The 23,361-nt window shown below is 42.4% G+C and overlaps 2 protein-coding genes and 1 long non-coding RNA gene across 4 annotated transcripts in view; 2 read left to right on the top strand and 1 right to left on the bottom strand.

Moving 5' to 3' along the window:
- Positions 1-174: 174 nt before the first annotated feature.
- LOC133514450 (uncharacterized) lies at positions 175-4,588 on the top strand. The gene is made up of 11 exons (XM_061846163.1): positions 175-291; positions 574-610; positions 1,985-2,249; positions 2,339-2,412; positions 3,051-3,123; positions 3,279-3,345; positions 3,425-3,478; positions 3,576-3,647; positions 3,731-3,878; positions 3,985-4,072; positions 4,162-4,588. Exons 1-11 carry the CDS (start codon positions 257-259, stop codon positions 4,281-4,283), a joined length of 1,035 nt encoding a protein of 344 aa, XP_061702147.1. The 5' UTR covers positions 175-256; the 3' UTR covers positions 4,284-4,588.
- A 2,818-nt stretch (positions 4,589-7,406) lies between these two features.
- LOC133514423 (uncharacterized) lies at positions 7,407-11,455 on the bottom strand. Its single transcript, XR_009798801.1, has 3 exons — positions 11,322-11,455; positions 8,920-9,025; positions 7,407-8,007 (listed from the first exon to the last, which is right to left on the bottom strand). It is a non-coding gene; the product is annotated as an uncharacterized LOC133514423 (long non-coding RNA).
- Positions 10,104-23,361, top strand: part of pbx4 (pre-B-cell leukemia transcription factor 4) — a 31,221-nt gene continuing 17,963 nt past the window's right edge. Inside the window, exons 1-3 of one of the 2 annotated variants that reach the window (XM_061846110.1) lie at positions 10,104-11,471; positions 14,623-14,736; positions 17,109-17,182. In XM_061846110.1, coding sequence (XP_061702094.1) covers positions 11,287-11,471; positions 14,623-14,736; positions 17,109-17,182 — 373 coding nt within the window. In that variant the 5' untranslated portion in view covers positions 10,104-11,286. The remainder of the gene's footprint in view (positions 11,472-14,622; positions 14,737-17,108; positions 17,183-23,361) is intronic. The other variant, XM_061846111.1, reaches the window with a different exon arrangement.

Below are 23,361 nucleotides of genomic sequence, written 5' to 3'. Positions count from 1 at the left end.
AAAATATTTATTATAATAATAGTGGTAAATGCATTTTTTTACATTCTCAATTCTAGCTACGATAGGGGGAATCACGCCTGCAACCCTGGGAGAACGGAAAATGGATGAATGGGTGTTTTATGACAAGAAAAGGCGTGCAGTCCATTTGCAATGTCCGGGTTCTGCATTAAAAACTACTTTCCCAAAATGCAACGGTGCAGGAAGTGGGCGGGGCTTGTTAGGCGCGCGTTGTCAAGAAAATAATTTGAACGAAAAGATGGCGGAAGCACCTTCGTCCACAGACCGAGACGGGTTTGTTTGCTTTTGCTTCTTGTTGCTGTCAAAAGTTAAGTTTTTTGTTTTTCGGGTAGAGAACTGTTAAAATCAAAACGTTATCATTCGGAGCATTTTGATTTTGTCTTAGCGTGACATCGACGAGAAACCGTTGTCAGCGCTCATTGTTTGGGTTGGGTGTGCTAACAAATGTGATACGGGAAAATGTCGGCGAACGTTGTTGAACTCACGGCATTTGCAATAAAGGAGACAGGTTAGATTCCACCCATTTTATAGACTATAACTTAAATTGTCTTGCAGTTCCTGGTCTGGAGCCGCTGTGGAAGCGACCACTGAGGTACGAATAGTTACTTTAAAGCTATCTTTAGTTTAGTTTAATGAAAGCCTAAAGGTCTCATGACGAATTTAAGTAAGTATTAATCATTAAGTTGTTGAGTGGAAAATGTTCAGACGTACATTTGGGTAAAGCTTTTGGCTCATATCCAATTCGTAATTTGTACATAACAGCAAGCCTCCTAAAAAGCAATCAAATATGGCATAGTCATAACCTTGCAGCCTTAAGAAAGCCCCAAATCCAATCCTTCAATTTTCTGAGCCGATTATCCTCACAAGGTTCCCAGGAGGGCCGGAGCCCATCCCAGCTATCGTTGGGCAGGAGGCAGAGTACATACACCCTGATCTGCTTACCAGCCAATCGCAGGGCACACGGAAACAAACAAACAACCATTCGCACCCACGATTGGACCGGCGATTTAGAATATTCAATCAACACGTTTTGGGGATGTGGGAGGAAACCGGAGTGCCCGGAGAATACCCACAAGGGCACTGGGAAAACATTCAAACCCCACACAGGTGGCGCTGGGATTTGAACCCTGGACCCCAAAACTTTGAGGCATCCATCGTACCCCAAGCAAGTCAAGTCTTAAAATCTTTCTGGAGTCACAACATATATTGTAGTGGTCATTTCTATATGTTGCATATGTTTTTATACTTGTTTTTTTTCTCATAACAAAAAAAAAGTATTGACACTAAATGAACAATAACAGAGATTCTAATTTATTTAAATTGATTGTACTGAATTATTTTCAAAATCTATATTGTATTTCATAGCAATCCTGGCTATGTATTTGATGACCCACCGACTATGCACTTAAATTCAGTAAATCACTTATAATACAGTCTGTAGCTTAAATGTAATTTTTAAAAAATGCTAACGCAGTTGTACATGCATGTGTCCATGCGTTTTCCGAACTGCTCATCCTCACTAGGGTTGCAAGTATGCTGGCACTTATCTCAGCTGACTTTGGGCGAACAATTTATTTATCAATTTACCTACCATGCATGATTGTGGAATATGATAACGGGATAAAACCCACACAAGCAAAGGGAGACCATGCAAATTGGACATAGGTAGGCTGGTTTGAACCTCAGAACTGTGAGGTAGATTTGCTAACCAGTCATCTGTTTGCAGAGGAACAATCATGAAAAACACTGAGCTGCTAATCTTCCACGCCGCAGAAGTAACTTGTTATGTTTTATGATGATGTTTATGATAACCTTGAAATGTCATACATCGGCATGTCATAAACCTATGGACCCTGTGCATCTTTTATTCATTTTTGTATCAGCAGTCCGCGCCACACCCAAAGATGCTCCACGACCCTCCGGTTGAAAATTGCTGCCATTATTTGCCGTTATTTTCTGAATCCAGGTCACGCTGTCTCCCAAACGGTGTCAGTCCCCCAGTGCCCCAGATGGCGTCCCCAAACAAAAGTCACCTCGCATTGAAACGCTGTTACCCAGCACGCTCGATGCCGGAGAAGGGCAGCCTGACGTAGACAGGCTACAAATGGCGTCCGGAAGTACGGAGGAACCAGAGGGTTGTTCATCTGGGAACAGGACTACGCGGAGGAAGTCCTGGAGACGAGCCACCATGACGAGACGCTCTCTGTCTGCGCTTCCCAACCCGCATCAGAGTGAGTTGAATCAACTGGGCAACTGAATGAATGATCACAAGACTATATTGACGAAAATATGCTTTCTCTCCCCCTCCCCCTCAATGAAGATTTGTGTAAGAACATCAGCACATCCTTATCACAACGAGAGAGGTTGAGTATGTTGATGGAGGCTGCGATGAAGGTAAGGTCAGAATATGCAAATTGTTCGCAACAATTAATGTCATTTTTAGACTTGGCGCTAAAACTTTTGAACATATAATTCAAATACAAAATAAAGTTGAACCAAGATCTCATCAGTGAAGCTTCACACATCGTTTTTTATCATGGACTAAAGTTACTGCACATCAGCCATCGCACTCACAAGTCGAGCACGAAAAATCACACACGTAAAATTTGTTACGAGTAGAAACACAGAGGATGTTGCATATTTTGTGTAGTCTTGACCAATGTTCCCGCTAAGTGAACCACAGCCTGACGTTTTTTTAAAAACACTGAACGAGCTGCTGCCACTGATCTTAAAAAAAAAAAAAAAAGACTGGATAGGGCATACCCATCTCGCGGTGTGTCGATTGGGTGAAGCCAGTTGGCCGCCATCTTGGTACTCCCAAAACGTGTGGCGGGCATGGCTCACTGGTTGGATTATGGTCGGGTTTTTCCACAAAGTTTGGCATGTAGAATTAAAACTGGTTGTGTGAGTTTGACATTTTTTTTTCAGTTCTGGTAACATGAAGGATTTTTTATTCGACTTGGCAAGCCAAAAAAGGCTAAGTGCAAAGGAAAGGAAATACCCTGTGCATTAAAAAAATGTCTTGTTTTCAGCTGGCCACGGAGAGACTCCAGAATTCACTCCAGTCATTACCAAATTCCTCACCAGCATCTTTTCAGAAACAAGGTGTCCTATTTTGTATGCTACACATTTGCCTCCAATATTTGAACAATGTTTGGATCATCCCAGTGTCCTTGAGGAAAAATGGCTGATTTTCCACTTTTTAACTAAAACTGTATGTATCATTATTGTTAATGTTAAACTTTGTTTCTTTCTTGTAGTTGGCAAAATGAAGGAAAAATGCAGTGCTATGGCCAAATGCATAAGCAGTGAGCAACAAAGTCAAAGGTATTGGAGGGTTGTTTTTTTTTTTCAACTGATTTGATTTTCATTGTCTCAATTCACAGTCTACTAAATTTTATTTCAGGACTGGTGAGCTTGCAGTGCAGAAAGCGACGGTGTTTCAAAATACAATTAATAGGTTTGCTTGTCTTCGATAAGTCTGCTGGGTTTGGTGACATTTCCTTTTTTTTTTTTTTTGTTGTTGTTTTTTTCTAAAACATGTTGTTGTGTTTCAGGATTCAAGCTGAAAGTCAATCATGGGAAGCACTCGCACACAAACACCAGAGCAAGGCAGAAGAATTGGAAAGGTGAATGAATTTAGCGATGATCAATGTGCAGAAAAAAATAATCTTTTCAATTTTGCGCTCATAGTTTGTCATTTTTGTCACAGGCAACTGGCCCAGGGCCAAAAGAAAGTCATCTCAGTCGACCACACGTGTATTGCCCAATCTTCACAATATCAGTTGATCCGGAGTAAACCCGACTACCGCGCCCTCCTTAGTAGACAACCGTCCATGCTGCACAAAATAACACTTGCTGTACGTATGCCGTGACAGTTTTTGCACACATTTCCACCCCGTTCGATTTTTATCAGTTCATCGATTTACCAAACATCTTATTGTGGATTTTGTATTTAATCCACAGATGGACGTTCAGTACAAGATTGTGAGAGAGCTCGAGTACATACAGGAGCTGTTACAGTCGATGGTGAAAGAGATCAGTGGCCGATTGGGTAATTATCATACAATATTTTTTTTTAAATACTATAAATCTTTGATTCTAAAAGTGACCAAGCATATGAATGTTTCCTTTTCATTGTAGCACATCAAGCAGGATTTCATGATCATTCTCTGCACCTCATTAAGGACCTAATCGGGGCACTTACTACATCTGCAAGCACAGTCACATTAAAGGGAGGCGAGCCCTCAATTGGACTTTTTTAAAATAGCTGTCAATGAAGAAAGTGTTTTTTTTTTTTTTCCTTTTTTGTTCCGCCTGTTTTTTTTTTTTACTGCACAAAACTTAAACTCTTACGCTTGTACATATGTAGTATTGTTGATGAAATTCAAATATGTGTCCAGCAGGTGGCAGCGGCTGTCTTGCATAATATTGTTCAAAGGAGGTTTCAGTTTTACTAAATGCCTTTTCACCTTTTTTTTTTAGAAAAAAAAGAGAAACCTCAAAGACTTGACTGTCATGAGAACTTAAGGCAGGTAAAAATAAAGAAAAGTGGACAATATTAGTGTTTTGCGACCATGTGTTCATACATTTTCAGTAATTGCTGTCGTGCTGAGGATAGTTACTTTTTACTTTTTTATTTTTTGTATTTATTTAATGTAATTAAAATTTAAAATTCTAACAATTTAATTAATGAAAAATATTATTTTTACTTTTTAATTTTTGCCAGAATATAACTACTTGTTTGTGCACATTGAGGATTAACACTGAGCACACAATACATGGCAAAATGTAACATTCAGCAGCAAAACTCCCTCTTTCCCAGTTTGTTTTTATTTCCATTTCTTGCCCATCCTCTTCCTGGGCCCGTTTACCCCCTTTTTTTTTTTTTTTTTTTTTTGCCTTCGGTGCTGCATCTATTTCACTTCATCAGTGTCCCCTGACCATTCAAGAGAAAGCCCCTCCCCCCCGGGTGACTCACCCCCCCCCCACCTCATCTCCTGCGTTTGGCTGGGGCACTGATGCAGAACGAAGCTTTGACATTGTACCAGTCAGTCAAAAGCTTTGTTTGCTATCACTCCCATCTCCTTGCAAGCATCTCCTAATTAATGTCCCTGCGTAATTTGAAGGGTGCAGCATAAAGAAGAGCGAACGTCTCTCTCTGCATGTGCGCTGTGGTTCTGATCTTGAAAAGAGCAAGGGTGACATTTTCAGTGAGATGCCGTTCAAGGGGCTGACAGGAGAAGAGGGACAAGCGAGGAGGGAAAAGACGAGCAGGGTTGTGACCGTGAGAGTTGTGAGCGAGGGAGGATGGCGCGCAGCAGGAGGGATCGATTCTTATTTAGATGAAAATGAGGCTTGATGCTCGCGGGGTGAGAGGAGGGCACCTTAAGCATCCCAATGAATGGGAAGTTTCACAGAAATGAGCCTTAAATGAATCGACGACAAATTAAAAAAAAAAAAAAACGACACGACCCGCAAAGACCGCTGTCATCTCTTCAGTTCGGAAAGGGAGCTTTCCTCTCGACATTCAAACGCAATTACTTTGGCATTAGATGGGGAATCCTTACAGCTTTTCAACTCAAAAGTAGGAGGAACAAAACGGTGACAAAACTCAATGACCTCCGTTTAGGAGTTAAGTGTTTGGTTTTGAACGTTTGGACGCAGGGCGAGCCCGTCATGACTCACACTTTGCGTTTGAAGGTTTTGAGAATGGAATGAAGTTGATTTTACAAGAGCGGGGAGTTTACTGTATGCAAATGTTTTACCAGAGGAAATAGTATTAAAAAAACATCTGTTCCATTGTAATTTTAACTGCATTGGATATTAAAAGCCTGCTTAGCCCCTTTAAAAATATATTTTTTTAATGTTTAAATAGAGAGATAAATCATGAATAAAATCCATGACATAACCTACATAATCCAATTGATTAAAATATTCTAGAGTAAATGTAAAAATAAGTGTAACTGAGGATGTGACTGTTCAGAATATACCAGTCATATTTAAGCTCTTGTTTAATGGTAATGAACACAAACATAAAGGGATGACTTACTAGTGTCTGATTTAAGACAAATAAAATTCAGCTAATCTGGTAGATTCTCCCCCCCACCCCCCATGACATTGTTTTTGCCTTCTAGCGGAAGCCTGAAGGTTTTGTGCTAAATCTGGCTGCTATTTGGAAATGTTCATAATTCTCTCCACCTCGTCTCAGACCGCAGTTCCCGCTGAAGAAAAACAGCCCTTGTTCATGATGCTGCACCGCCGTGCTTCGCTGTAGGTTTGTTCTTGGGTTGACGAGCACTTTGTGCAAAATGTTCAGTTTGTGTCCAAAAAGTTCAACCTTGGCTTCTTCTGACCATTACACATGTCCCCACATTCATTTGGGTGACTTTGATATGGTCTGATGAATGAAATTTGAGCTTTTGGGCCTTGGGGATGGTGGTATCATCCTCCCCTCAGTTGGAACAAGGACCTTAGACTACTTGCAAGGAATTCGTACAATTATATATAATTTGTAATAGCCAGTGTTAGTGCAAAATTTTCAGGCTTCTGCTATATAGCCAAAAAGAATGTCAAAAACCGAAGAGAATAGCTGCAATTTATTTGGGGTTAGGCAGTTGATAGGTTTTTAAATACAAGCTACATCGGCAGGTAAAAGAGGGTGTGCATACTTTTGCAACCACATTAGTCCCCCCCCCCCCGATTATAGTATTTCATCCATCCATTTTCTTTGCCACTTATCCTTACAAGGGTCACGGGGAGCGCTGGAGCCTATCTCAACTGTCAATGGGCAGGAGGCGCAGTACACCCTGAACTGGTCGCCAGCCAATCGCAGGGCACATGGAGACAAACAGCCACACTCACAATCACACCTATGGGAAATTTAGTGTGTCCAAAGAATGTGCCGTGATTTTGGGATGTGGGAGGAAACCGGAGTGCCCACCCGGAGAAAGCCCACACAGGCACGGGGAGAACATGCAAACTCCTCACAGGCGGGGCCGGGATCGAACCCGGGACCTCAGAACGGTGATGCCAACGCTTTACCATCAGATCCACTATGGATTATAGTATTTATGTAATAAAATATACGTACATCACAAAAAACGCAACAGGCGTAGCCACTTTTCACGTGCACTATGAGGTACTAGTGACCAATCTCAAATGTTATATGAGTGTAATAAGCACTGTTATGCTATCAAGTGCTGTTATCATAAATCAATGCTAATCTGAGTCAAAAGCAGCTCTGCTTACCTTGTCGCTACTGACACATGCACATGTAGACACTTGAAACAAGCAGTTTATACAAGAACAAAATCATGTCTTGAATTTAATGACACAAAATCCCCAGTACACATCTCTGGTTTTAAATTTCATACTTTCACCTGGGAAAAATAAAACAGTACAATCAGTCCTGGATAAAATTATTGTCACAGTTGTATTCAGAATGCTACGACATCAGGAGCGTTCAACTTTATTTGTACGACTGTACTATTAGCGCTATTAGCGTCCCCCCCCAACCCCCTTTCCTTATTCTCGCTCTCTCCGGTTTGAGATTGATTAGGCCCAGATTGCTGCGGACTGATGTGCGGAGCGTCAGCATAAAAGTGGCGCCGGTTTGGTTGCTCCTGCCTCATATGCACACCCATCATCTCCTCAGCACATCCGGGCCCGCTGCATCGGCCTTTCCTTTCACACCCGCGTCCATGCAGCCATTCGTCTTGGAAGGCCGTCTCTCTGATCTGAGTGATAAACTGCAGCAGAATTGCCCAGTTTGCAAAAAAAAAAAAAAAAAACGGGACACGAGGACACCAGTTTTTCAATCTGTGCTGTCATCATTTTCAAACTGGAAACTGATGCGATGTTTTGGTCGCTTGCTGGAGGAAGACTGATTCTCTTCTGTTTTGCTTTTGGGGTGCGTTGTCTTTTGCGTGATGGGAATGTAACCACTTTGGCATTATCAGATGGGCGATTTTGTCTGCTCGCAGCTCACTGAGCAGAAACATTACAGAGGTTTATATTGAAGCGCCTAATTAGTACCCTTCTTGATTGTCATCAGCATTTTTTTTTTTTTTTTTGCATGCACTACACAATTTTTTTTTACTTCACACCCATCACACATCAACGGTAGTTTTCATATGACATTAGCGTATTGTAAAAGTATGACAGGTGTCTATGGACATCATTATTATAATTTGTCAGGACTCGATCAGTGTACACGGAAAACTCCAAAGTCAAACACGCGTCGCGATGCCGCTCCTCTGCTCTTGAATCAATTAATCGGTCCGAGGCTCAATTTGTCGACATCATAAAACATTTATTAACTGGAGGGCTGACATTTATTGTAAGTAACGCTTAACCTTCCTCAACTGGAGAGCCGACTCGCGCGTTATGCAAAACAGTGGACCCTTGCGGATTAGCGGGGGATCGAACCGGGCTGGACAGTGAAAACTGCATATCCACAAATAACTACATTGGAATATATACTGTGTATATATCCATCCAGCCATTTTCTCTTTTTTTAGCCACTTATCCTCACGAGGGAGTGCTGGAGCCTGTCCCAGCTGTCGTCGGGCAGGAGGCGGGGTACACCCTGAACTGGTTGCCAGCCAATCGCAGCGCACATGGAGACAGACAACAGTCGCACGAACAATCACACCTAGGGACAATTTAGAGTGTCCAATTATCCATCCATCCATCCATTTTCTTTGCCGTTTATCCTCACGAGGGTCATGGGGGGTGCTGGAGCCTATCCCAGCTGTCGTCGGGCAGGAGCCTGGGTACACCCTGAACTGGTTGCCATCGAGACAAACAGCCGCACTCACAATCACAGCTAGAGGCAATTTAGAGTGCCCGATTAATGTTGCATATTTTTGGGATGTGGGAGGAAATTGGAGTGCCCACCCGGAGAAAACCCACGTAGACACTCGGGGAACATGCAAACTCCACAAATGTGGGTCCGGGATTGAACCCGGGACCTCAGAACTGCTTTACCAGCTGAACCACGGCGCTGTCGGGGAAAAAAAAAAACAAAATAAAAATAAGTAAAATAAAATAAATAGATTGAGAAAATATACATATATGAACCCAAACAAGTCTTGAATAAGCAAACAAAATCTACCAAAAAGCATTTTTGTGGTAGTATCCCCAAATTTAAAATAAAATGCAGAGAAAAATAAATAAAAATAAGGAAAGAAATCTGCAGTAGTTAATACTACTGACACTGAAAATGGAAACACAAACACACAGTAGTGTTAATGTTGTTTTTTTTAGGGTTAGCTTTATCTTTGGGGAAAAAAACCCCCAGTAAACTCAATGGTATTTTTTTTCTTGTGGATATGTAAATTGCAGAAAGAGGAGAGCACCAAGTAAAATCTCAAATAGGGCACGACATTGGGTCGTCTGCCCAACTGCTACCAAGCATAAAGAGACAATCGTCGCTAAATAGGAAACCTAAACGTAAAACTTCTCACCCTCAGGGAGCGTAATTGACAGTTGACGGACTCTCATTGTCACGCAAGTCACGAGCCGTTCTGCTTTCCCCGACATGTTATTTATGTTCCTATCGACTTTGTGAAACAGTCACATCATTTCCTATATTGCAGTAAATTCTACTCAACGTTGTGTGGTTCTTATTATGTTTCACGCTACCTTAGAAACTTTCTTCAAGAAAGCAAAATAGAGTGGAGGTGTTAAATCGTTTAGATGCCCACTGAGCAGAAGTCTCCCTTGAGCTTACTCATGATAATTCCAAGTTTTGATACACATTACTCCTAAAAAATGACACTCACCTCCTAACCGTGTAGTGTCATTGTGTACGTTTAGTTTTTAATCCAAGCCCACTATAAATGTCATTATTTGGCACAGTGACACCTCCTGCAATTAGTACAATACTCGCGTTTGCACACTTGTTTGCAATTCAAATCATTCTGCCGTTGCCTCGGTTTTTTTTTGCCAATTATAAAAGCATCGCATTGCTGTTTACTGACATTGTCAACAATAAAGGCATTCATTTAGCTCAGATGATGGTGTGAGGCAAGGCACACCCTGGACTGGTCACCAGCTAACCACGGGCCAAACAATGTTTATGTGTAATGTTTATTTTTGGGGCTGTAGTTTGCAGCGGCATACAAGTGAGCAGGATCATACTGAGATAGTCCCAACTGTTATGACACAGTACATCCACAACATGTTGTAATGTTAAGGCTGATCATGAAAAGTATTTTTTTGTACAGTGCATTTTTCTTCCAAAGTTTCTAATGTTTTTTTCAAATTGACATTAAGTCTCGCAGTGTTTTCAAGAAAGTGTTTGATAGTGGAATGAATTTAATAACTAACATGTTGATGACGTCACTGGATAGCTGTGTCACGCCTGCCGTGGGGGAGTCATGTTTTTTTTTTTTTTTGTGACCCTGGACAAATATTTGGGGACCCTTTTGAGAGTTGCGGTGAAATCATGTTCCGTGCATTGAAATATTCCACCCGTGCGTGAACGCGGTCGGGTCGTCGGGGAAGTGGACTTTTCGCCACCAGCTAGCAAGCCGTGTTGGTCCTGTTGTTGAGTGAGTGGAAGAAGCCGAACTCGCCCGCAGCAGCAGCAGCGAGCAGCAAGCAGCGAGCAGCGAGCACAGCCCACGTAGTCGCGCGACACTCAGCAACAACAATGGCCAAGCGTAGTCTGTGGCGGTAGGAGCTCTGTCTCGCTCTCTCGACGGAGTCCTCCCTCCCCGATTTCACGCGATTCTTGTGGGATTTGTTTTCACACCGCGGTAGCGTTTAAAAAAAAATCGAAACGGGCAGATTCACCTCGGTGCTTTTTTTGGGGGGGGTTTTGTTTTTGTTTCGAACCATCTCGCAATGTTCGAGGCGAGCCCACACGGAGGGTGCGAGTGTGTCCCCGCCGCCGCCGCCGCCGCCGCTGCTTCTTGTCGGCCGCTGGCTTGCAGCTACTAACCTAGCTGCTTTTCACACGGCGCTTAGCTAACGTTTTTTTTTTTAGCACCCCCACCCCAGTGATTTTTAACAACGCGCCAATGTTTTAGGTTATTAGCGTGAACTGTTTTTATGACAACAACAGTTCCCAACGAACTACTATTCGTCAAAGAAGCCCGTTTGTATGTTTGTCGCGGAAACTAGTTTGCGGGCTAGCTAACAGGCTAGCTATTTGTGTGCGTGCGCGTGTGTGTGTGCGTGTATTCGCGTAAGGAAGGAAAACGCCGAGTTTCCTTTTTTTTTTTTTTTTTTTTTTTTTTTGGGGGGGGAAACAAAAGTATGGATGAGCAGACCAGGATGCTGACGGGTCTCACCGGACTTGGCGGACTACAGCCGGGCGACGTGGGGGACCCGGACTCGGTTCGAAAACAGCAATCCCTCGGCCAGCCCCAACAAGACATCGGGGATATCCTCCAGCAAATAATGGCCATCACCGACGAGAGTCTGGACGAAGCACAGGCCAGGTAAGAGCGCCCGAGAGCCATTTTCCATCACGTTGCTACGGCTAGTCGCAATCGCGGATGGGAAAACCACGGACCCACGCGATTCTTTACAAAAAAAAAATAAACAAGAACCACCGTTATTTGTGTGAATCTATCAACTGTACGATACGTGATCCCAAGCCACAAACGACGATCGTATTTCGCCAGTGTATACAAAAAAAAAAAAAAAAGCAAGGCGGTTCTTTGTTACTTTAATTGTGGCCGGCTGCCTTTTTGAGTTTGCGAGCGCATTTACTGTATCATAAGACGCCACCAGCACACGTCGACTTGATTATTTTTTGGTTTTAGTTGGGAAAGTTTTCACGGCGAGACAATGGTTGTTGCACTGCTAATGATCTTCCCAACCACTTGGCTGCCACTTAAACTGCACTTGCATGGCTCATATAACTGCTTCATTACATTACAACAGCACCAGTAGTAACATTTTAGGGCCTTTTATTAACCCCTTTATAAAACTGTAAAAAAAAAAAAGAAAGATATTTATCACATTTGACGAGACCTGTCAGGTCAATATAGTCGTTGACATAAATCTCTTTTTGAAATTCTTATTATTTATGGCAGCGACTGGACAATCTTTCCCCCAAAAAAGGTTTTTAAAGCGGCATGGTATTGCTGTTCATGCCTAATGAGATTTGCCTAAATGAACCCCGATGTGTCTGAATAGCGTTCTGCATCAATTGATAGTCGATGTCATTATCCGGCGAAATGCAAATGAATGCAGGGATTACTCAATTGGCTCGCGCATCCAGTCAGGAGCTCCCCGCGATGACAGCCGCCATTCATTTATACGACTCCTCACTTAATGCTCATTTCACAGAGGCATTCCGGTGTTTCCATTCTTCCGAGTGAAGGGCAAATAAAACGCAAGCGGCGAGCGCTCATGCGCCATGTGGCCCAGAGAGCATAAGGTCAGCTTTCAGATAAAGCCCCGCTATCTCAACAATGGGACGGCGTCCACTCGCAAGACCGTGGCCACGGTGTGATGTGTCATTAGCTAGTGATTTTCCACCCAACATTTGACCACCTGGTTCTCTTAATTAATTCACTCCCCTTTCGCCCCCCCCCCACCCTCCTCCCTGGTGTTCATCCTTTTCATTGTGTGCTGGGTGCAATCAATTCTCCTATAATGTGTACGCGAGTGCAGCTGTCCGCAAATCGAGTTTCTATTAATGAGGTGGTGTTGAGGGGGAGGGATGATGCTATATGGCCAAGCACAAACTGCGATTGTTTGTTTTTTTTGTTTTGTTTTTTTTTGTTAGCTCGTCTAATGTGCAAGTTTGAGGATATAGCCCGTCCAGTTTTGTTGTTGTTGCGCTTTCCCCTCGTAAATATGTTCACACCCGTGGGAATTATCGCAGGCCAAATGATAGTGCTTTGGTTGTAAAGCGGCACAATTACAGTGTAGGTAACAGGCCTAACAGGTTACAAATATACAGTGTGTAACTAAAGGTGTGTCTGCTTTTGGAGCACTATAGTCATACCCCTCTATCGTAACGCCTATGTAAGTATTGCTCACATGTCCACTTTGTGCCGTTTGTGCCCAAGAGGGCCACTTCTTCTTCTTCTGACACAAGCAGGCTTTATATGTAAAGTATGGGATCAATAAAGCCAATTCCATTCCATTTGATAAAATATTCATCCATTGAACAGCGGGTGTTTATTTTTAGCTGAGTGCTCGACTTGCCCTTGGTAGGAGACCCTTCATCTGCTTGCTAATTGGCCTCTCTTTTTTAGTTCAGGTAAAAACAAACAAACAAAAAAATGCAACCAATTTCCTGGACTCTGCAGAAGCTGTTTGTACCTCATCCAAGGTGGTTAAGTTGTCGATTTTGCTTAAAAGTTGCTACTTTGTGGCGTACCCATTCAGTCTTTATTTATGAATTACGTTGGCTGTTCGTTGACATAAATAAAAGCGTTTTTTGACAAAGGATAAGCAGTAGAGAAAATGGCTGGATGGATGGAAACGCGGACACTTTTAGATCTTAAAATGGACATTTTCAAACTGGATCGTGCTAATCGTGTGTTATGAACTGAGGGCATACATTTTAGGTGGTTTTGGCATGCGTAAATACGCCACAGTCAAAATAGTCGTTGCACTTGTGCTGATGAGGTCATTTGTGTCACATTAATGACCCGAGCCTTTATTCACTTAACACGTGGAGCACTAATTCGCAAATTAATGATATGCCCCCCGCCTCCGCCGAAAAATTACTCCCCTGGTACAGTTCAGTTGTATTTAACTTTTCAGTTTAATAGATACTCATGTGATCTTTAACAACGATTTGTTTTTAAACATTTAATTTGGTACAATTTGTAACTTTCTGCAAGGAATTTTAATTGGATCATTAAGTATGTTTAAAAAAATCCTATATTTAATGTTTAAATTCCATACAGTAGAATAATGCGGCAAATATTTTTAGTAATAAAAACGTCTGCTTTGTTTGCATGAATGCAGGCTTACTTTGCTATTTGCTATAATTGGCAAACGTAAAAAAAGTGGAAAAGTTTGAGAACCACTGACATAAAGTATGTGCCGTTAAGCCGCTACTGGCATTTTTCAGTCATTTCTACAGGATTTGCTAATGTGTCTACGTACAACTTGAAAAAAGTTTTGAAAATAAAAAGATGCTTTTGACTTCCACCGAATTTATTTCCCGAGCCAAGATTGTTTAACATTTCCTTTTTGAATTGTTGTGAATATGTGCAAATATGGTGAAAACAAAATTTCGGTAATTTGCGACTGGTGAGTATCTCTGAAAGGGCAAATGTTGCGGTAACCCAAAGGAGGATTGTCCAACCCTGTCGGAGGTCGCTCGTTACAAATGGGTTTGGTCCTTTTCCAAAGGCCGCCCGGAAACTGTATGGTCGCCATCGTCGTAATTCATACTCTGGTCGAGCTCGTCCGTCCCACGTCCACTCCTCAGTCGTGATCTCCAAACGGAACATGTGACAAGGCTGACGCGTGACCATGACACTCCTGTTGCGGAGGGTGTGTCGGGATGGGGAGTGGTCAGGGCAGTGCAAGAACTTTTGTGCCCGTCCTGCACACCCTGCCTGCCCTGCGCTCTCATCCTCTTCCCCCACCCCACCCCTCCTGTCGCCATATGTTTAGATGCTGGCCAGAAGATTCGCCGGCGCATTGGGGTGGATCAGACGACCCCACAGAGGGAGGGAGAGCAGGGGGGGGCACAGCAGGGGGTGGCCTGCCAGTCAACTTCCAGTACAGGTCAGTACAGGACCGCATGAGCACCTCCCTCTCCCCCTCCTGCTCATACCCTCCATTCTGACGGCAGCCCTCCCCCAACTCAAATCCAGCCGTGATGCGTTTAATGCCACATCCCAAAACTTTTTCATCGCTCTGTAAGGCTGCAACGATTAATCAGATAAATAATTTGAGCACAAAATTGCGCGAAGCAAAACCTCGGCCCTTATACTCTTTGCAGGGCGAATTTTCTTCACAATGTTTTGAATGTTACTGCAGTTGCCCACACGACTCCCTGTATAAATAAGCGAGTTTGTAAAAGAAAGTATCCAAAGTTTGGGATCATTTCACAGCGCTCGAGTATAATGTGTACCAAAACGGCACGTCTCCGATCTCAAATTTAATATGGCCTACCATCACTAGTTAGGCTGTACTGTAATCAGAATCAGTCAAGGAGAGACTGAGATGGTGGTGTACTTTCAGTCCCTTTGTTGAACAAATGGTAAGAAACGCAAACGCGTAAGAAGCACATTCGCCACATCTCACGGCGAGTTCCTCAACGCAGAGATTGACTGATGGGTTAGCCCGTCACAGCCGGTACCCATCACTCACAGCCCAGACCCCATGTTTGGAAACCACACAAATTCTAAGTCACAGGTACTACAGTAGAAGGTTAAGGACGGCGGCGGAAAATGGACAAAAATAATGCCTGCACTGCGCACGTTATTGTGTTTAATGATTTTAAAATACATTTTTGGCCAATTACATCATCGGTTCGAATAGTCAGTTTAAAAAATATTCGATAGCTGCAGCCATTTAGCTCCGCCCAGATTCCTCTGACATTGAGGCCGGATCACTTAGCCTATTATTTAGAGTTGTCTATGTCGTGGGGCTTTCACAACTGGAATTGGTGTTGTGGTCAGGTGTAGCCAAGTCATAATTCATTTGTGGTCATCTTCAATGTGCTGTTTTCATGGAAAACATGCTGTCACCTTTTTTTTTTTTTTTTTTTTTTTACTTCACGGTCATCTCATTCAAAGTTATGTGCCTTTTTTTTGTTGTTGTTTATTTTATTTTAGTCAAGCAAAAGTTATTGCCGCTCAAACACGCTCATACTACTCCCGTTGTGCTGTCGTAATGTGCCTGTGTTTATTCTATCATGAGGAGACGGTTGCCATCAATGTAAATGACACCTCAGTGACGACTTCAACAATGATTGAATTTAATGAGATATACGGGGGTCGTTTAAATGAATCTGACACCCGGTTGGAAGTCTTAATAATGTGAAATTAATTAGTTTTGGGCCTCATTGAAACTCGGTACTCATTTGACAGGTGCGGTACAGTACTGTGATTTTCATGGCTTTGGCACAAATTAAGTATAGCAATACAGTGTACTCATTATGGCTGTAAATAATTATAAATTTGATTAATTAATCGATTAATCTGTTGATTACATGAATTCATTCCTTCCCTTTACTCCGAAGAAAAGGGACATTTTATTATAACAAGGCAGAAAATCAACAAGACTTGGTAAATATTATTATTCAGTTGCTGGTTTGGGATGCAACTTGGAAAAAAATGTTGATCGTCGTTTTCCAAAGTAAAAGCAGATGTTTGCAAATGTATTATTTTGATTCAACAAAAATAATCAGTCTGCTTTCATGGAAGACTGCGGGAATCTGGGAATAGTTACCGTTGAGTGACTGAAATCTAAAGTTAAACAAGGTCTCGCAATAAATAAACGATGATCAAAATAGTCCAACTGAATAATTTGATGTTCGATTCGTTGTTGATTAAGGCGATTATTTTTTGCACCTCTACTCATCACTACTACTTTATAATCCCAAACAAATTTTGACTCGTTGTCTCTTCAACTACCGATGGCTTTTCCCAAATGGACTGTACGGAAGATGGAGATGATAATCATAATTTAGTTTTTGGGTGAAGAAGCGCAAATCCGGAGTGTGCAAGTTCGGCATAGCCCGGGCGGTATCACGAGGGGACGACTTTACGGAACACGCTAGCAACTGAAACCTGGCGGCCAGCAATCGTAACTCTGTACCTCATTATCTACGACTGGGTCCTTGAGTTGTGTGACAGTACACATCTTCGAAAATGACATCATTTTGTGTGTGTGTGTTCACGTTGATACATTATATTTGTGCTAGGACAGACAAAGGCATTTGCCATTGAGAATGTCATGAAGCCGTGCTGCTCGTCGCTTTTGAAACGCATGCACGTACTGCGGTAGACTAGAGTAAGTTTTAAGAAGAGAAAGACGTGGGACAACTTGAGATGGGGAGGGGTGTGTCTTTTCATTTTATTTTATTTTTTTATTGTGTTCCTCCTTGCACTCTCCCCCCCGTCTGATTCCCTCTTCTCTCTCTCGTGCAGGAAGCATGCCCTTAACTGTCACAGAATGAAGCCAGCCCTGTTCAGTGTTCTCTGTGAGATCAAAGAGAAGACAGGTGAGTTTCGACTTCGCTCGTTTCCTTTTTCATTCTGCACTCCACGCAAGTTGAAACCCCCTTTTGGAAAAGTGCGCCGTCGCGCCTTCCCTCCAGTAATGGCTCCCTCGCATCCGAGCTACTTCCTTCCTGGCCTCGCACGGCTCGCAAATGATCGGGTGTTGATTGTATTAGTTTAAGTCTCGGCTGTGCGGAATCTCTGTATTTTGACTTTTGGTTTCAAAAGTCATTGAAAAAACTAGTAGCAGCTCAAAATGTACTACAATCACTAAATTGAGTGTAACTTGTTCAATTGAATCGACAAAAAAATCCTTGAATAATCTGGGGGAAAAAAATCACACACTCATTGACAGCAGACAGATATGAAGAGACATTATGCTTTCCAGCCAGTGTATTATAGCATCTCGACATGCAATTTTCCGACGCACCCTTAGAACGTCTCCACTCACCGCAGTATAATGCAATTATGCATTGGTAATAAATTGCTATGCATATCAATGCAGCACCCCTCAGCCAAACGTGTCTTGTGGCGCGGCTAGATTAACGAAAAATAATGAAACGATTCATGTCGTTGGACCGCACGTAAACGCGACCCAATGGAAAGCTATATTTGAACAGATGCGACTGTTTAGAATTTGATCAGAGTCGCACAGTTATTGTAAGCAAAACCAGCTGGTTATCCCCATCTTGTTAGCTATTCCAGTCAGCTCCCTGACAGATTCAAGTGCGGTTCAAAGGACGAAGGCTTAGGATGGCTGGCAGATTGATGGTTATGGTACCGTGAAAATGTGGGATTTTGAATCCCCTTCCTCCTTTGTGTGCTCGCCTCTCACTTGTTCGTCTTCTCGCCGAAATATCCTCTTGTTGTTCAAACACAATTTGAAAATGCTGCACTGCTGCCTGCCGTGGCCCTCTGTCAATAATGTATTATTGCTCTCCAGTGATTGGAGAAAAGTACAGGCTAGGCTTGAGTGAGTGGGGCAGGGTACACCGTTTCCCAGGCAACCGGTGCTCTTATTTACCCTAATGCCATTCACTTTGATTTTCACATTTAGTCTCCCAGCCAACTCGAGAGAAGCTCTCCGTTAGCACTCATACAGTATGCAATGCGAGGAGGGTTCCAAAAAAAAAATAAAAAAGGCACGGAGGTAGTTAAAAGATAGATTTATACTGGAGGTGAATATGCTAACAGTACGCTGCAGAAATATTTGGCTTTGCCGGTTAGCTGCTGGCCATCTGCCACGCAGCGGCCGCTCTGTTGCGCCGCGTTACCTGCTTTGGCATTTCTCCGCTCCTCATAAGACCCCCTGCAGGCTCCATTATGTGCTGTCGGAATGGGAATTGACTTCTCTTTGGCACTGCTTTTGGAAGACCCAATCAGTAACCCTCTTGTATCTCCACACATTTTGTGCATCCCCCCCCCAACCCAACTGACATGCACTTGTCAGCACACACACACACTTTCTCTCTTGAGCACGTACAGTGCAAGCGCATTGAAGGAGGATAAAAGCGAACTCGGTCTTTGGGTCTACTCCTACTGATTCTGTGTTGTCCTCTCCTCCTCTCTGCCTCAGCCTCACTCCCTTTCTTGAAAGAGAAGACTCGCTTTGAACTCGGGGCTTTGATATGGTAATGTAATGGTGCTGTTGGAGGAGGGGAGGAGGGTGGTGGGCGTGGGGGAGGGGGAGGTGAATTCCTCTGAGTGCTGCAGTTGGTTAGATTGTTTTCATTGTAAAGGAAATGTTCTGCGCAAATGCCAGTGCCCCCTTCTCGCTACGTCACCCCCGCCCCCCCACACGCACCCAAACCACCAAATTAAGCAGCGTTATGAAACGTGGTACTCTTTAATAGTTCATTAAAAAAAAAACCACTTTGAGGAAGGAAGAAAGAAAGAGAGACGGGAAATGATCAGAGTGAAGAGTTAGGGGCTTTGCTTCAACTCTTGTTCTTGTCTCGCTCGCTCTCATGGGTATTTACTTTAAAAATAGCTCGTGCAGTGCAACGGGACGGCATATGCCAGAAATCTCCCACAAGCCACCGCAGTTACCGTCAGAAGTTTTTACATTGAGTTTGCGCATCTTTTTCGGCGTTTTCTGTTTACCTTTTATGTTCTCCTTTTTGCTGTACATGTAAATAACGCGAGCCTGTCACTCACTCTGTTCCGCCACAACCCTGAAATTCCTTTTATTACACGTGCCAACATTGCCAATTTATTTTCGGATGCGTTTTGAATGGGATTTGAGTAGTTTTCATGAGGAATTGATGTGACAGTCTGCGACGTTGTACCTCGGAGACAACAAAGTATATTATTAAGTACGTTCCTTCCTCCCCAGACGAGCGCACGTTTTTACGTATGCCAGCTCGTTCGAGAAGCTGCGCTCACGGATAAACTATTCTATTTTGTTCAACCTTTATTCATCCAGGTAATTGAGAAGTGATTCTCATATGCAATGCCAATTTGGCAGGAGACGCCAGAGGGAAAGAAAGCAAAATGTACGCAAATACAAAAACTGTACAGTGTGATATAGTTATGTAGTTGTAAATTAAAGGTTCTAGGCTAAAATCATTTACTATTTACTACTCACTATTTACGTTTTAACAACGATATTGGTGTAAAGAATTTTTTTTTTTTCCGAGTATTTGAGTCGTTTAAAGCAGAAATTTGAAAAGAAGGGGACGAAGAGGTTAAAAAAAAGCACTGGTAAGCTTGGTGGGCAGAAAACGAAGACTTGAAAACTAAAAGATGGTTGTTATAGGAAGTTATGCTCATAATCCTTATCTTGCTAATAGCGCTCTCGCCACACTCGAGTAACGACCCCTCTCTCGGTTAGCATTAGCAATCACGCAGCGCCTTGTCCCATGCATCACAATACTGGACTAGTTCGGCCACCAAATGGGCCTCAATTACGTGTTAATTGAATGGCAACATACTCAAAAGTTGTAAAAACACAAAACAAACTGCGAATTTACCCACTTGTTTATTTACACTAACGGGAGTCGTTAGACGCTTGTTTTTACTTATGTGATTTCAAGGATTTGACTCTAGCAAGTAAAAGATGCCTTATCTTACAATAATAATAATTCTTTTGATGATGAGATCATGCTGGTTATTTGTTGTCATAAAATCTAATCCAACCCTGTAATTTCAATTTGTTTATAACCATCATTTGACTAAGATGTTAATGCTATTAATTTAATAGATCTGCACACATGAAGCCTTCTGAATCACGAGCCTCATTAAAGATATTTAATTATTATAAGTTTTAAAGAGCCCAATTTAGACAAGCTATAAAATTTTACTGTTGTTAGGAACCTATGGGCTGTCATTATTGTACTTTTATTGAGCTTTATAGCAGAAGTATTCCCGGATCCTCACGTGGACACATTCTCATCTTTTTAATTATTTCCTGAAACCTTTCAATTTATATTAATGCAATGCAGTGGAGCAGGATTATCTCATTGCTTCTTTTTTTTAGGACTCTCACTTGCGATGCGTGGTGTCCTGTCACTCATCCAACCCCCCCTCCCCTCCCAACTCGAAGCTCCCCTTTCTTGCAGAAAAGAATGGAAAAAAAGATGGTGTGTGTTGGTGTTGGAGGGGCGGGGGGAGGGGAGGGTTATCCAGGAGTGATACAAGGAGATTGATGAGGCAGTAAGAGCAGGAGTAATTACTCGATGTCCATTTCCCAAGCCAGATTGGCAGACGGCTAATATCACACAGACCCCTCACCCTGACAGCCCCCACCCACACACACACTCACACACACAACCGATACTGCCACCCCCCACTTTAAAGTGAGGCTGCAAGGCACCTCAACCTTCAGCCTAGGCCTAATGGTGTGTGGGCCATCTGACTTTCCCATGTGGGATTATTCCTACAGGAACAGGCCTCCTGTTTACTGACAAGCTTGTCTGGAGTTGTAAAATGAGGACATCTCCATGGAGTATTTATTTACACTACCATATGAGTTTTACCTTGGTTGTTGTTTCACTCAATTCTGAACACAACGTGCGTTTCAGTACCAATCTTGCAGCACGCAATTACAGTAAATTAAAACAGGACATAATCAGATAAAACAAGAGTCCCAAACTTACTACAGTTCTATCCTTTTTTTCCCTGTGTTTACCATATCGATTATTGCTGATTTCGGGGTAACCACTGAGACAAAGAAACACTTGGCAACATTTCAGGTGCCCACTCGGACTGCCAAGATTAGTTGACAAGCCCCAACTACGTCGATGATCAAATTCGTTGACAGTTTAATAGTCGATGTCGTCGTTTGTTTTTCCCTCTGATAAGTACCCGAATCCTCCCGCTGTCAACATGTAGTCTGCCTCCCGGCTGCGATGCACATCCGCAATACTGGTTATTCGAGCCCACCCGTGACGTACCCAAGAAAAACATGGCTGCCCGGCATTCGCAAAATGTGTTCAAAAATACTCAAGAATGTGGCGCAAAACCTGTTCGACATAACTCGTCTTTCACGGCAGCGCAACAGTGGTACATTCAATTTTTGACGAAAAGAGAGAGCGTCTATTTAGATAGCTGCTAACATTAGCGTCAACAGCAATGGAAAAACTGTCTTAAAGCTGTAAACATTAACGTTAGCATAACGCTAACAATAATGATTTCATTAGCCTTAGCATGCGGGTCATGTCTGATGTCACATTATAATCGCAGAAATGAAGACAAACACTTTAGAAGGTCATCTTTGGTACATGGCGGCCATGTTGGCGGGAGCAAACGTTCCCATTTAAGGCATTTTAATTGAAAAAACATCATTCCCTCATTTATAAACTGTCTTTCTGATGTTTAGTTTTCTGTTGACGTCAAAGCAGAAGCTCTTAATGAAGAATACGTGAAAGGTTATTTCCAAGTCCTTTTTGCAATTTACTTGATTGTGCATAGTCTTTGAGTGTTCCATTTTAAAGTGCACGAAACATTTACAGCTGAAAATGTTATCTGCTATCATTTATGACACAGCAGTAATGCTGGTGCAAAATGTATTAAATTTTGAACATCTTAATTATCTTTTGATGATGGTTCTACAAGAGCTGATGCAATTTACATACGAACCAATTAGTCGAGTAATTGCAAAAATAATCTTTGATTATTATTTGGCAGTACCTCACCTTACCATGATGTGCGATAGTCTACTCAAATATATTTGTCTGCAGTTGTATTACTTCTGCGCAAGTCTCGAGACCAGGAAATATTATGTGACTACATCGCCCACACGGTGACCTCTGACCTCTTCATCTCATCTGGTCTCAATCTCAGCATGTCCTGTTCCTCTCACGCTGCTTTTAAAGGGCCTGCTCCTTTTAAAGCAAGGTCTCTTTAATCAGAGACATGTAAATATGGTCTCAGATGGATTGCACTAGGTTGGTGGCAGAGGGGTGGGAAAGTGTCGGATCCCAGCTCTTAATCCTGACTAATTAAGGATTAATTATAATTGATGGGAGCTTTCCACCCCTTCTGCAATTGTTCATGTCGCTAACCCAGACTGTTTGTACGTTTTACACGGCGTCATAAAAACGGGATTGCCAGTGATGCAGTGGTTATAGGAGCCACTTTAAAACAATTTTTTTAATAAACAATTTACAGTCATTGTGGTGCTTTACATGGTTCCATTTAACCAAACAAAGCAAAGCAAATGTATTTAAATCGATAGTAGCGTCTTTCCCATGTAAGCAAGTTTACATTTGCGCCAGTGTTAATATCATGGAGATATTTTAAAACCTGCACTATTTTTTTTTCAACACCTTGGTGCGTTTTATTTTTTTTATTTTTATTTTTCCTGCTGGTGTGTTCAACAGCAACTGGATCTTTGATTTGAACAGAGCTTGGTTGAAAAAAAATCATAAAAATGAAATCTGTTTTTTTTTTTGTCTGTGATTTTGAAATGCAGCTCTGTAAGATGTTCTGCAAAGATATGTGTGTTATTTTTCAGCAGATGTGCTAGCTCTTGAGTAAACCTCTTGCAAAAAACATGGGTGCAATGGTATTTTGACCATCCGTAGACATAATTAGCCCAGTGGCTTTATTCCTCTGAGGTATATCAACCAGTGTAGGCTAAACATGTCGCCCGAGCTCTGTGACACCATCTGACTGTGTCATAATGCTTGTTCACGTGTTATAAATGAGGACCACTCGTCTGATCTATCGCTTAATTGCG

Source organism: Syngnathoides biaculeatus, chromosome 16, assembly GCF_019802595.1.
Source record: "Syngnathoides biaculeatus isolate LvHL_M chromosome 16, ASM1980259v1, whole genome shotgun sequence".
Classification (NCBI taxonomy): Eukaryota; Metazoa; Chordata; class Actinopteri; order Syngnathiformes; family Syngnathidae; genus Syngnathoides; species Syngnathoides biaculeatus.
This window is presented reverse-complemented; position numbering and strand designations above follow the sequence as displayed.

What these genes read in the sequence shown, in the direction of transcription:
- LOC133514450 (XM_061846163.1), top strand. Translation starts at nt 257, where the DNA reads ATGGCGGAAGCACCTTCGTCCACAGACCGAGACGG. An exon ending in AGTGAGCAACAAAGTCAAAG is followed by an intron (nt 3,346 to 3,424) that starts GTATTGGAGGGT and finishes ATTTTATTTCAG; the next exon opens with GACTGGTGAGCTTGCAGTGC. An exon ending in TTTCAAAATACAATTAATAG is followed by an intron (nt 3,479 to 3,575) that starts GTTTGCTTGTCT and finishes GTTGTGTTTCAG; the next exon opens with GATTCAAGCTGAAAGTCAAT.